Raw genomic sequence first — 11,940 nt, 5'->3', positions numbered from 1 at the left:
GTGAATCTTTTCCTTGCATATTTCCTACTCTTTCTTTCCCGACCCGTAAATAGTTCTTGGATAGACGAGAGTCTTAAGATGTAAAATAGCTGTATGATTAAAAGCTCAAGGCATATGTGTTAACTTCTACTTTTCCCCCTAGAAACAGAGAAATTTGGCCATATTCAATGTTTAAAAGGAGTTAGGCACTCATAAAATAGACCGCAAAAAAAGATAACAAATATTATTGATCACTAGCTCATTTGTGAGCAATACAAACACAAAATATATGTTTGAGGATTAGTAACACACACACAAAAAGATACAAAAGCTAAATCAGAGTTGAAAATTGTGGAAGGACTGCTCCCTGAAATACTGAACGGGAAAAGATCAAGCTTGTTGATGGAGCCAGGGGGATTGGTTCATTACAGTCTTGAGAGGCCAGGGCAGAATTTCTTCACGACACGATTAGATGTGAATTTAGTAGCGACTTGATCTTAAATTTTCCTTGAGATCCACCATCACTGCTGAGTGACCTGCAGACGACTTTCAGAGGTGCTGGCTGTGGAATTTGAAGTGGTCCTCCATAAACGTTGCGATGAAGTAGTAGCTGTGGTCGTACCCCTGCATTGGGAGAAAGGTCAAGTGAAGAAATCAACATTGTAAATACAGTTTGTACCACCATTACAAATGAAGTCGGATAATATGCAAAATTAGTCACACTGAAGGCACTGCATGGGCTTTCTTTCAGTATCCCTTGTTCAGTTTTGGAGTGCATGCATCAGTATTATTTTTGTACAATTGCGTATCTAAAATCCAGCACATACATGTATCAATGTTTAATGGTTGATACATATTTGTGTCCATTTATCAAATATGTAGCACTGCCACCACTGAGGTATCAGCATATCCTTTCAATCTTGAGCTACACTACTATAAACAGGATGCATGCTTTTGGTGAACATTGGGATCATATCGCATTGAATACCCTTTACTACACACAAAATTTCATGCCACACGGTAATTGCATATTTCTGCAGAAATTGCCTTAGCTGTACCCTGCGTTCAAAGGTTTTACTATACATCTATGAATCCATGCAGACAAGAACTTGCGCTTGCCACTGCATTGGCATGCTGGAAAAAAAAAACCCCTAGCACACAAAAACAAAAACAAAATGAACTATGCGGACACACATAGGTTTCTCTGAATGACCAGTTAGGCATAAACTCTCTTGCAGTTTTCAACAAATTTTTTTCAGTCCCCTATACACCACCATACTTCAAAATAAAACAACAACTCTACAGCAAAGAGGTTTCTTTGAGAGGCAGGGACACTGCTTGTGTGGCTGAAGATTAGAAAGAGATGAAAAGGTGAAATCACAAATAATTATAAAACAAATACTGACGTCTCTCAGATTCATGATGCAGGCTGTCCGACTAACCCGGCATGCATCCACAAAGTTCTCTGGGAGGAGCTGCTTTTGGGTGTAGAAATTATCTGCTTGGCCCTGGGTATGGATAATAACAAGGTTGAGATACAGCGGCAAACGTAGCATAATATTTATAAAACATTGAATACAGGTTTATCAATGAACACTGTTAATGTACAGCCTGTATGACATTGTAAACATAGCACTCTACTATCTCTTTGAAGTTTGATATGTGAATTTAGGATGGTTTCTTCATTTCTGAGAACAGATTCTCTGCACATGCGACAAAAGGTTACCTACCATTTTCGAACAGGCAAAAAAAAAAAAAAACATTTATTGTACATAGATGACTGTAATTCATCGGTTGAGAATGAGAAGGGCATTAAGTTGTCTTGAACACTATGGGTTTAGTGGCAACTTTATGCCCTTATCATTCTCACCCTATGAATTTATAATCTAGAAAAAAAAATCTGATGTAACATTAAAACTGTAAACAGTAAAAATTCTGATACAATGTCTTTGAGGGTCTGATACAATGTCTTTGAGGAAATAAAATGTCAAAAAAAAAAAGTGTCTGCACCAGTCCCACTAAAATCCTCTATATTCCTAGTAGGTAAAATATTATACAAAGTCTTTTTTTTTTTCTTTATCAGCTCAACCTTGCAAGTCAAGATAACTAAGAAAATACCATACAGCAAGGAAAAGTTATTTTAGATTTGCTGTAATTGTGAACATTGTTATAATGAGCTGTGTGAGACCACAGGAATTTCCTTGTCATATGGAGCATCTTGTTACATCAGAATAAAAACAAAGAACATAAAAAGAAAGGGCCCTACAAAATTACCTTGTTATATCACATATCTTGCTTTATCTGACCTAGTTGTGACAAGGTTCCACTGTGAGCAGCTTTTGCTAATTACATAATTTTAGTACAATTCAAAATTTCTTGAGGTAATCTTTACTCACTTGATCGATGAGGATTTCCCTTGGAGCTCCATCATAGGCCTTCACCAACTCACATGCATCATATTCCTGCAAAAGAAAAGAAATACCACAAAAGTACAGGCGACTCCCATTATATTGAAGTCTGGGTGACTGGCAGTTTTCTTCTGTCATATCGAAATTTTGTTATATCCGAACAAATAAAGTGTATTAAGATATTTAGATGATAATTTTGGGCCCTGAATTTTACTTTGTAGTATCCACATTTTTTTTATTACCATGTTTGTTATATTGGGAGTGCACTTTACACTCATATGTACATCCCATGTAAATATGTATGTGTTAAGAATATGGTCACATTTGTTTGCAATTAGATCATATTACCACATAATATACAAAATCTTGAACACTCCTACATTTCACACACACCCTATCTGCATTTAACCCGTATTCACACAAGTTATTCGTTTTTTAATTATCATCTCATCAAAGATTTTCACTAAATACTATCAATTTCCTAGAAGTCTTTGGCCTTAGGCCCAAAAGGTTGATAATATGTTTTAGAATACACACATAAAATCAACAAACAAAACCAAAAAAGACTAGGCATACATGTACCATCAGTCAACATCATACAGCTCAGTTTTGGATCAAATCAGTTGTTGCGAAATGATGTCGGATTGCAAGAAGAATGGACGAGGGATCTTCCAGATGATGTTCATAAGTCTTCAATATACAATTCGCCGGGATAAAGATATGTATGCTGAACAAGTCATCATTGTAGTCTTTACTACTCACCTTCCATGTATTTTCATCTGGTCCTAGATATCCATTAAAGGCCTTTTGTCCCCACGGGCAGTTGATGGGGTTGCAGATTGGAGCAAAGGCAGAAACAGACTGTAAACAAAAAACAAACAAACAAACAAGTGAATGCATATAACATGAAAGATAAATATATATACAGTGCACTCCCGTTATAACGAAATGCTCGGGACTGGCAGTTTTCTTTCGTTATAACGAAATTTCGTTATAACCGAACAATACAATATAAAACGAAAACAAGGAAACCACGTATATATCATATCCTGTTTGCTGAATAGTCATCATACACTAGAAAGCTATGTGAAATGTGATGGGATAACTGTATTACAATAATAAACGCAAGTTCCCCTCAGAAACTGTGCGTGACGCAAGGAGCGAACTCACAGTGGTGTGAAGCGTTCCCCCATGCAGAGACATTATATATGCTTGTTCCGCTACGTATTTTCGAAAACAATTCGCATTTCGTTATAACGGAGCACATTTCTTTTGTTTTTCTTTGTCTGTGGCGCTCGGAAAAGACTTCGTTATAAAGGAAATTTTGCTATAACCGTGTTCGTTATAAGCGAATTTTGTACCATAGACTTTAATGGTGATAATTTTGGGATCAGAAGATTTACTTCGTTATAACGAAATTTCGTTATAACCGTGTTCGTTGTAACGGGAGTGCACTCTACTACCTATACTGACACAGATATGTTTACTGTTAGAAACTCTTCAACTTGTTCATGACAGGGCAACACTACAAATTACTTAACTCAAATACAGGTATGTTGGCTTCATTACATTCGAGTAGTAACTCTTAATTTCACAATACAATTTGGAAAAAAAAACACCCCTAAGTATTCAATAAATACTACATATATATGCCTGACAATATTTATCACTACCTTAAACTAAAACATGCTAACCCCCCTCCAAAAAAAAGCTACCCCCCAAAAAAAAACACAAAAAACAAAAAAAAAACTGTCAAACATTACTATGAATGTTCTGTAATAGTTGGTAATTTCAACTTGGACAAGCATATTACTAGTGTAGACACAATAAGCACAATAATCACCAGATGCCCCCCCCCCTCATCTCAGAAAGGAGTAACAGCAGAGAACAATCCCATCAAAATATCACAAAGCACCAAACCTTGAACTTGTCTGGATTCTTCAGGGCAATGATGAGGGCTCCATGTCCTCCCATGCTGGGGTGGAAAACAAAATATGGCAGAGAGAATGATTTGTTGGAGTGCAGCATTCATCCTATCAGGTTCAGTTTGTTCTGAAAATACCTCAAAGAGTGGGTAACTAGATTCTACACAGGATTCATGAAATGTACTCGCCTCCAGTTTGCATGTTTACATAACAATGACCACAATTTTATAACCTGTACAGATGTTGCCTTAGATATGTAGAATATCTGTGTTTTACATCACTTTACCCCTAAATTGTGTGCCTTTAACCCTATTTTAACTGGGGGGGGGGGTCAAATTGACCCCCCCCCCCTCGATGTTTCGCGCTACGATTCTGCAACTCGCAAAAATTTTGCCGCGTTGTTTCATGACTTTTTTTCATTGAAGTCTCCCGCATATTTTGAGACCAAATTTGTGACGTCCGGGTACACCTTTCTGAAGTTACATATTTTACATATGCATGTCAACCTGAAAACAGCTCAAATTCATGATATCGTGTGCAAATCCAATGCAAATATGTGTTTTTTTCGTTAAATTGATATGAATTAGATTATTTCAACTTTTAACCATTGAAATTAATCAATTCTAGTGTAGATAAGCTTGAAAAAGTGCCTGCAACAAATTTTGGCAAAAAAAACCAATAGAAAACAAAAGGTCAAAAAAACAAAAAATACATAAGAAATCAACAAAACAATAGAAAACAAAAGAAATTGATTTTGATTGTGCTATTTTTTTGCAACACAATTGTTTGATGTGTCTTGAGGAATTCTGACACAAAAATTTAGCAATCCCTCAGTCTTTTTAATGGAGTTATAGGTGAAAATATGATTTCATGCATAAATTTGCATTATTAATTTAATAAAAATAGAAAGGCAATATTTTTCTATTGTATGACCATCTAATCTTGTAGTTGACATCCGGCTCTATCTTTACGCAAAATTTCGCGTCCGAGATCTGAAGGGGGGGGGGGGGGTCAAATTGACCCCCCCCCCCCCCCCCCTTTCTTCTTTTTTTCAAGAAAGATGATTTTTGTAATATTGTTTAAATGCTAGATTTGTAACTGAAAGGAATGGCAAACAAGTGGAGTTCGCAAAGGCAAACTTGAAGTACAACAGCCAGCATTTTTTATTACTTGATCCAGTCTCATTATTTTGAACAAAATGTATAATGAGCTTTGACTCAGGACACAAGGATTATATTTTTCAATGGTAAAATGATTTCATACTTTCAACAGAACTCTAATAGGGAACACTAACCATTTGAGCATATATATTCACAAACAGACCTGTCCAAGTGTATGTTTCGGACTTATCTTCTTTACAGAATACTTTGTTCTTTATTTTATAAAGTTGATGTGTTTTTTCCCCAGAAGAGGCAAAAGTGAAGACACTTTAGTAATGATATTTCCTTTCTCGCAAAACAGGCATTTAGCTTTGCATAGACCAGTAGACTGCATGAGCCTCTACGCTTCCTGATAGTATAGAATATCAGCATTCATATCTTCTCTTTTTAAAATTCTTACCTGTGTCCAGTTATTGCCACTTTCTCAGGGTTCACAGGAAAGTTTTGGACGATGAGGTCAAACAGCTGAAGGAAAATAAAACCAAACAGAAAAATGTATATAGAATATAGTTTTACAAAAGCTACATGTAGAACAGAAAGTAAATTTAGAAATAAACAATGAATTGGATGGTACATACATACATACATACAGAATGATTCAACAGCAAAGCAAATTTAGAACACACAGCACACTTTGATTGAAGTCACCAAAGTCATGACAATGAGTCATACACTGCATTCGAGCACTCTTGTAAAGCGAACTGTACCATACCATGCCCATGCCAGAGAAGCATTCGAACACTCCTTACATGTACCATACCGTACTGTACCAAGCCAAAAGTGGACCACTTCCTGATGTGCTCCAAAAGGATACCAATACATTTCAGTATAATATGCTTTGGTTCAGTTTGCTTTGGCTCGCTTTTGTTAATAGAGCGCTCGAATACACCCATACATATGATCAGGGAAACGGGTTCTTTGCAATAGCTCTGAGAATGTCTATTTCACAGAGGACAAAGAGGACAACTGTACTTAAATTTCAGAATATATGTATGTGGTGCTGGGCATTTAGTGAGGCATATTGATATGATTGGTTTCAAGGATTATGAAAATTCATGTTTTCATCACAGCATACAGAGCAATCTTCCCCTTTTATTTTGAGCAATGAATGTCATTTCACCCAAAACAAATACAAACAAAATCGATGACAAATTGGTGGGGAAAAACCTCCTGAAAGCTAAACCAAAATAACCCACAGGTCACAAAAGCTGCTTACCTCCTTGGTGACGTAGGAATACATGCGATAGTTTTTCTTCCACTTCTCCTCCGTGGCATCCACGTAGAATCCTGCCCCAGACCCAAAGTCATAGGAATCATCTTCTCCTTCGATGCCACACCCACCTACAGACAAACATACAAAATATAACATTAAAAACTAAACAAACGACTATGTACACAGGAAGCTTCGTATCTCCTTCTTCGTATGGCATAATGTGCCTGGTTGATACCGTTTGCTGACTATTCAAGTTACCTGGGGTGAACCATGAGGGGTTGCCATCATTCGCCTGTGTTTTGTTTGTTTGTTTGTTTGTTTGTTTGTTGTTGTTTTTTTAAGGTACGTAGGTGAACCACTCAACAGGTAAGCACCCTGCTCTTTGTGAAGAATGAATAAAGGAAGTGGGATCTGTAACATGTGTGAGTTGTGACTAATTTTCTCCCAAGGGACCTCCATTAATGTCCTTTCTTTAATTTTGTTTCAGAAACAAGATGGATTTAATGCATGAATTGACCTGACAAAACTGATAATATACTGTGAGTTCTTTTGCCTCAGAAGAAGTCCCTTGGCTGAAGTTTAATAAACAAAAACGTACCCACAGCGCTTGCAGGAAACTTGGTATTTCTGAGCTGCATGTGATATCCACACACTTTTAATTCAGATTCGTTGACTCCAAACTGCAACAAAAATATAACAAAAGGATATTTTTGCATGCCACATTAGGATAGAATTTGGAGGCTGTCACTTATAAGGGTCCATCATCAAGAGTTCCTGTGTTTCCATGACAACTTACGTGGGCTCGTGTCGGGGCAGACGACAATCATGCCATACTGGGCTGCCAGCCGCTGGAAGCCCCCCTTGGTGGTCACGTTCTGGTCAGTACATGTTAGGCCTGCCAGAATAACAGCAGAAAACACATCAATATCATAATGTACCAATGATAAACAACTAATAAATATCAATATTGAATTATAACTGCCATTTCTGCATGTACCGTATGTGCATATTCATCATCATTACAATGACTTTTATTGTAATATTACGATATCATTATCTTATTATTTTTTTCATTCTATTTTATCATTATAATCATCATTATCAATACTATTTTTACAATGAGAACAAGAATGAGTAAGATGAAAGGCTGATGATACATCCAAAGTAAAAAAAAAAAGCATGTATGCTTTGTGTCACATAACATAATCAGAATCTCTTTCAGTAGCAATCCAGAATCTGGAATACATTATAGCTTTCAGAAACAAGGAAAAACCCTTCATACAGTGTCCACAGAATAAAATCATTAACAGTAATGCTCTTTATCTATAACTTTCATTCTACAATTCATTAAGACAGACCGATTCGATTGCATATTTTCAAACTAGTTTAGTATTCTCACCTCACATCTCTTTCCTTTCATTTCATTGATTCATTGCATTTTTCGTGATAGTTCAGATGTAACCCACGTGCTGTGGGACTCTGTGCCTGTTGAGCTTACTGATGACTTTGCTCCTTATATAACAGATTACTTCACTGTTTGTGAAGAGACTTAAAATGTTTACATGAGGATTACGTTTGCTGGGTGCATCTAGACTCCATTGGAATCCACATTCTCTGAGCAGCTACAGTCTGTATGCATTTGAATACAATTCACATCAAATACATCACAGCCCTCCACTTCCTGAGTCATTTTGTCGACTGGGTCTCAATATGACACTTTCACTGTTACTCTGCTTCTGATTGAAACATTTGAAAGCAGCCACAGCCACAATATAAATATGGATTGGGTGAAGCAGCAATATCAGTACAACACATCAGTGAAATATTGAGGGAAATCGGACAATCGATTTGTAAATTATTAATTTTTAAAAGTTTCTTAGCCGTCAGTGCTGGATAAGGAGACCACTACACTTCCATGACATCATTATAGATGACAATATAAAGAAAATATAAGAAGAATTCCTCAAAATGTCAATTTTCATGAAAAACACACATTCCATCAACTTGTTACTGGCAGATATGTTAAGGGTAATATTATTACCCCTGCTTTCTGAAAGCGGTAAGTCAAGTGCTCTTTCATTATGCTAGAAAAGTGAAAACTTTGAATCAATATTGATTTTCGTCAAACCTTCAATGATGTGTTCTAATGATATTCTAGCTTTCACTCAATCCACATTTAATATTTGGGTTTTGGTTTCCTTTAAAGTACATGAACTAATCATGCCACTTACCAGACAGATAAATGAGTGTTGGGCAGGTTCCACTTTCAGACTGACTGGGTAAGTAGACTGAGAAAGTCATCTTACACTTGCACTCCGAGCTAAGCAAATAATAAAGCAAAACAAAACAAAACAAATATCCTCAACACATACAACGTCAGTAAAAACTGATAGCATGGCTTACCTGACACAAAATCATGATACACAGCACGTAAATATTATTAATCACAAATCAAAACAAAATTATCAGTTAATTGGTTGACTGCATGCTGGTGATTCTAATTCATAACTACCACTGGTACATTATAGCATACATAGTTCATTTGTTTGTTTGTTTTTGGCAAAAACCTAGCTTTTTTTAACCAATCATGTCCTTGGAAAATTTTGCTGAAGAAATTATTATCTTGTCCTTACTTCAGAACCTCTGAATTTAATTAATTGCATAATTTTTAGGAAAATTCCTAAGATAAAAAACTGGTTACATTAAAATCAATTAAATCTGCACAAAATAAGCAAAAGGTTTGCAAAAAATTGACAACTCAAATTGTATTATACCAACACTACATTGACGGGTCCTACATTCACATCAATCTGTTATTACATCAGCTGGGGAAAAAAGTCTTCTTTTTTCGGCATTGTGAGCTAGCTAGGCAAGACTCTGCAATGTAATTCCGCACCTTTCATGCGAGAAGACCTTTTGAAGGCCATTGAAGGACTTGTTGCAAGACACTTCTGTGAGGGCAGTCATCTTGAATCCTGAGTGGATAAAAACAAATAACAAAATCATTAAATCATGCCCACTGAATCACATTACTACCGGTACACTGAAAGTTGTCATGTCTGATTAAGTGAAAAAAAAAAAAATTATTAACAAATCCTGAACTGTGTGTGGAATCACAATTTCATATAAGTCATGGAAATGTAAAGTCATATCCCAGACGACAAGATACAGACTGAATTTTCGTCAGCAACAGCAGGTATTCATTGGTTCTAGACAGAAAAATCTGTCTGTCCGGAGGAGTCTTACATAATTTTTTTTTTTACTTTTACGGCTCTCCTCCATAGGAGGGGATGTGAAGCCAGATGCACTCTCCTTGGAACATAGGGGTCTATACCAGACAACAAGATACAGACCGATCTTTCGACTTTCGGTCAATACATTAGCATTATACCCAGACAACAGCAACGCTGCACACTGCAATGCCACTGGTCGACGGTCCTTGACCAACTGTCAGACCAGTAACTTTTTCAGGGTTCAGGAATGGACCAGGAAAAAAATTGAAAAACTGTCCCTACTCAGCGGCGGATCCGGGAGGACCGCACCGGGCGCAAGCCCCCCTCCTTTATTTTTTGTTTGAACAAAAGAAATAAAAAGAAAAAATGGGGGAGGGGTACGTGCATCCCCCTTTAATTTTGTGAACACGCCCCCTCTTTACGGAATTCCTGGATCTGTCCCTGCTAGTGCTACCGGTACTGCTACTGGTCTGACTGACAGGTCAGAGTCAGACTAGATCTATTAGAAAAAAAAAAATGTGTTAAATTTACTTTATAGACTGAATTAGCTCGCAACCCTTCAGACAACCAGCTTAGAGCAGTAGCAGTGAATCTACTGAATGCTGACTGGAATTTTTAGGTAGTGTAGACACTAATTCCTTGCAGGACCATGGTTGGTTGTGCTTAACTAACGTTAAAACTAAAAGAATCCTATCATGACAGGCTAAAATTATGCATAAGTTTAGAACACGTAGAAACTCTAATCATTTGATTTAATTTAATTTTCAGTGTGAATCTGACTGCTCAAATCAGGCCAGGTTTGGACATCAAAGTCGCTTAGTGTGTATTAAAACTCACCTCGAATTCCAAACAATCGGATTCTTTGGACAGCTTTCAAAGAGTTGAAGTCTCTTAGGAACCTTCTTCAAGAAAGTCAGTAGACCTGTCCTGAACATTGATCGGACCAGTACCGAACTGCACTTTATGCTTTATTGCCGTACCGTACCGTACCCTGGAGCGTCCCCGGGAAGTCACGCCTATACTGTACGTCTACGAGCTCGAGCGAGACGATGCTACACTGTGTATGTGCACGTGCATGTAATGTAAAATGCACTCGGCTGCCACAACGCCTTCACAGTGCGCTAGCGCTGTGAGCGCGTGGGGAGCGTGACCTCGCCAAGGGTACCGGTGTGTACCGGTAGCGTTACAGTGTCAGCATCGAAGGGGTAAGCAGTGCACTTCCGGGATGCGTGTTTTTTTTAGACGGCACAGATTGGGGACCCAAAAAAAATCTTTTGGGGACCCTATCCCTTTAAGCGTACCCTAATCCTAAAGCTAACCATCAAACCCTAACCCTAACCCTAACCCTAACCCCAACCCTAACCCCAACCCTAACCATAAACCCTAACCCAGCGTTTTTCCCGTAGGTTTAATACGCGCCACGCCCCAATCTATGCCGTCTTAAAAAAAACGCTTCCGGGGTGGAGATCATGTGATGCCCTAAAATGCATCCAATCGCACTCTTTGGTGTATCACATTTTGTAACCCTTCGTTTCTTTTGGAGGTTGGACTGACACTGTTTTTACGTCTCTCATGTTATTGTATGTATTATGGCGTGGAGTTATATGGGAGGACAGACCTCCTATGCATGCAGAAACGAAAATTAGCGACCGATCGGAAATGTAAACAAAGCGATGTCCGATGAGAGATGAACACCTGAGACGGACTCATGAGCGGTGCGCGCACCTAATTCCACGCCATGCCAACGGCGGGCACGTTCGTACGTCATTACAAAAGGTGTATTTTGGGTCGTGAACATACCATCACTAAAAAACGACGTTGCACTGCACTGTACATAATCACTCCAAAGATCCCCTGCACACGCACACTCTTCCTCTGCAGATACAAATTTGTACCGTAAGTGTTATCATTCTTTATTGTATTCTCACTTCTTCTAAAGAAAGTAGGGAAGCTTTTATGCTGCCTTGCATTGATCTGACCTACACGACCTACTACGCCACCACACCACAGCTGCTGTGCACA

The 11,940-nt window shown here is 37.8% G+C and overlaps 2 protein-coding genes and 1 long non-coding RNA gene across 3 annotated transcripts in view; 1 reads left to right on the top strand and 2 right to left on the bottom strand.

Moving 5' to 3' along the window:
• Positions 1–528: 528 nt before the first annotated feature.
• On the bottom strand, positions 529–7,582 carry LOC139737161 (S-formylglutathione hydrolase-like). The gene is made up of 8 exons (XM_071647839.1): positions 7,482–7,582; positions 6,689–6,813; positions 5,873–5,937; positions 4,308–4,362; positions 3,150–3,248; positions 2,376–2,441; positions 1,386–1,487; positions 529–603 (listed from the first exon to the last, which is right to left on the bottom strand). Exons 1-8 carry the CDS (start codon positions 7,510–7,512, stop codon positions 529–531), a joined length of 618 nt encoding a protein of 205 aa, XP_071503940.1. The 5' UTR covers positions 7,513–7,582.
• A 1,333-nt stretch (positions 7,583–8,915) lies between these two features.
• LOC139737181 (uncharacterized) lies at positions 8,916–10,960 on the bottom strand. Its single transcript, XR_011711364.1, has 3 exons — positions 10,756–10,960; positions 9,582–9,660; positions 8,916–9,005 (listed from the first exon to the last, which is right to left on the bottom strand). It is a non-coding gene; the product is annotated as an uncharacterized lncRNA (long non-coding RNA).
• A 728-nt stretch (positions 10,961–11,688) lies between these two features.
• The window catches only part of LOC139737180 (uncharacterized), a 32,308-nt gene continuing 32,056 nt past the window's right edge, over positions 11,689–11,940 (top strand). The window contains exon 1 of the mRNA XM_071647858.1: positions 11,689–11,814. The gene's annotated coding sequence lies outside the window, so the exon portion shown is untranslated. The remainder of the gene's footprint in view (positions 11,815–11,940) is intronic.

This window comes from Diadema antillarum, unplaced genomic scaffold, assembly GCF_040938485.1.
Source record: "Diadema antillarum isolate AM-2024a unplaced genomic scaffold, OU_Dant_1.0 seq00000684_RagTag, whole genome shotgun sequence".
NCBI classification, from domain to species: domain Eukaryota; kingdom Metazoa; phylum Echinodermata; class Echinoidea; order Diadematoida; family Diadematidae; genus Diadema; species Diadema antillarum.
This window is presented reverse-complemented; position numbering and strand designations above follow the sequence as displayed.

Bases quoted from the DNA above. Each gene is read 5' to 3' on its own strand.
- LOC139737161 (XM_071647839.1), bottom strand. From the start codon at position 7,512: ATGATTGTCGTCTGCCCCGACACGAGCCCAC. The intron at 2,442-3,149 runs GTGAGTAGTAAA...TTTCTTTTGCAG, and splicing joins CAGATGAAAATACATGGAAG to GAATATGATGCATGTGAGTT. The intron at 1,488-2,375 runs GTGAGTAAAGAT...ATCCATACCCAG, and splicing joins GGGAAATCCTCATCGATCAA to GGCCAAGCAGATAATTTCTA.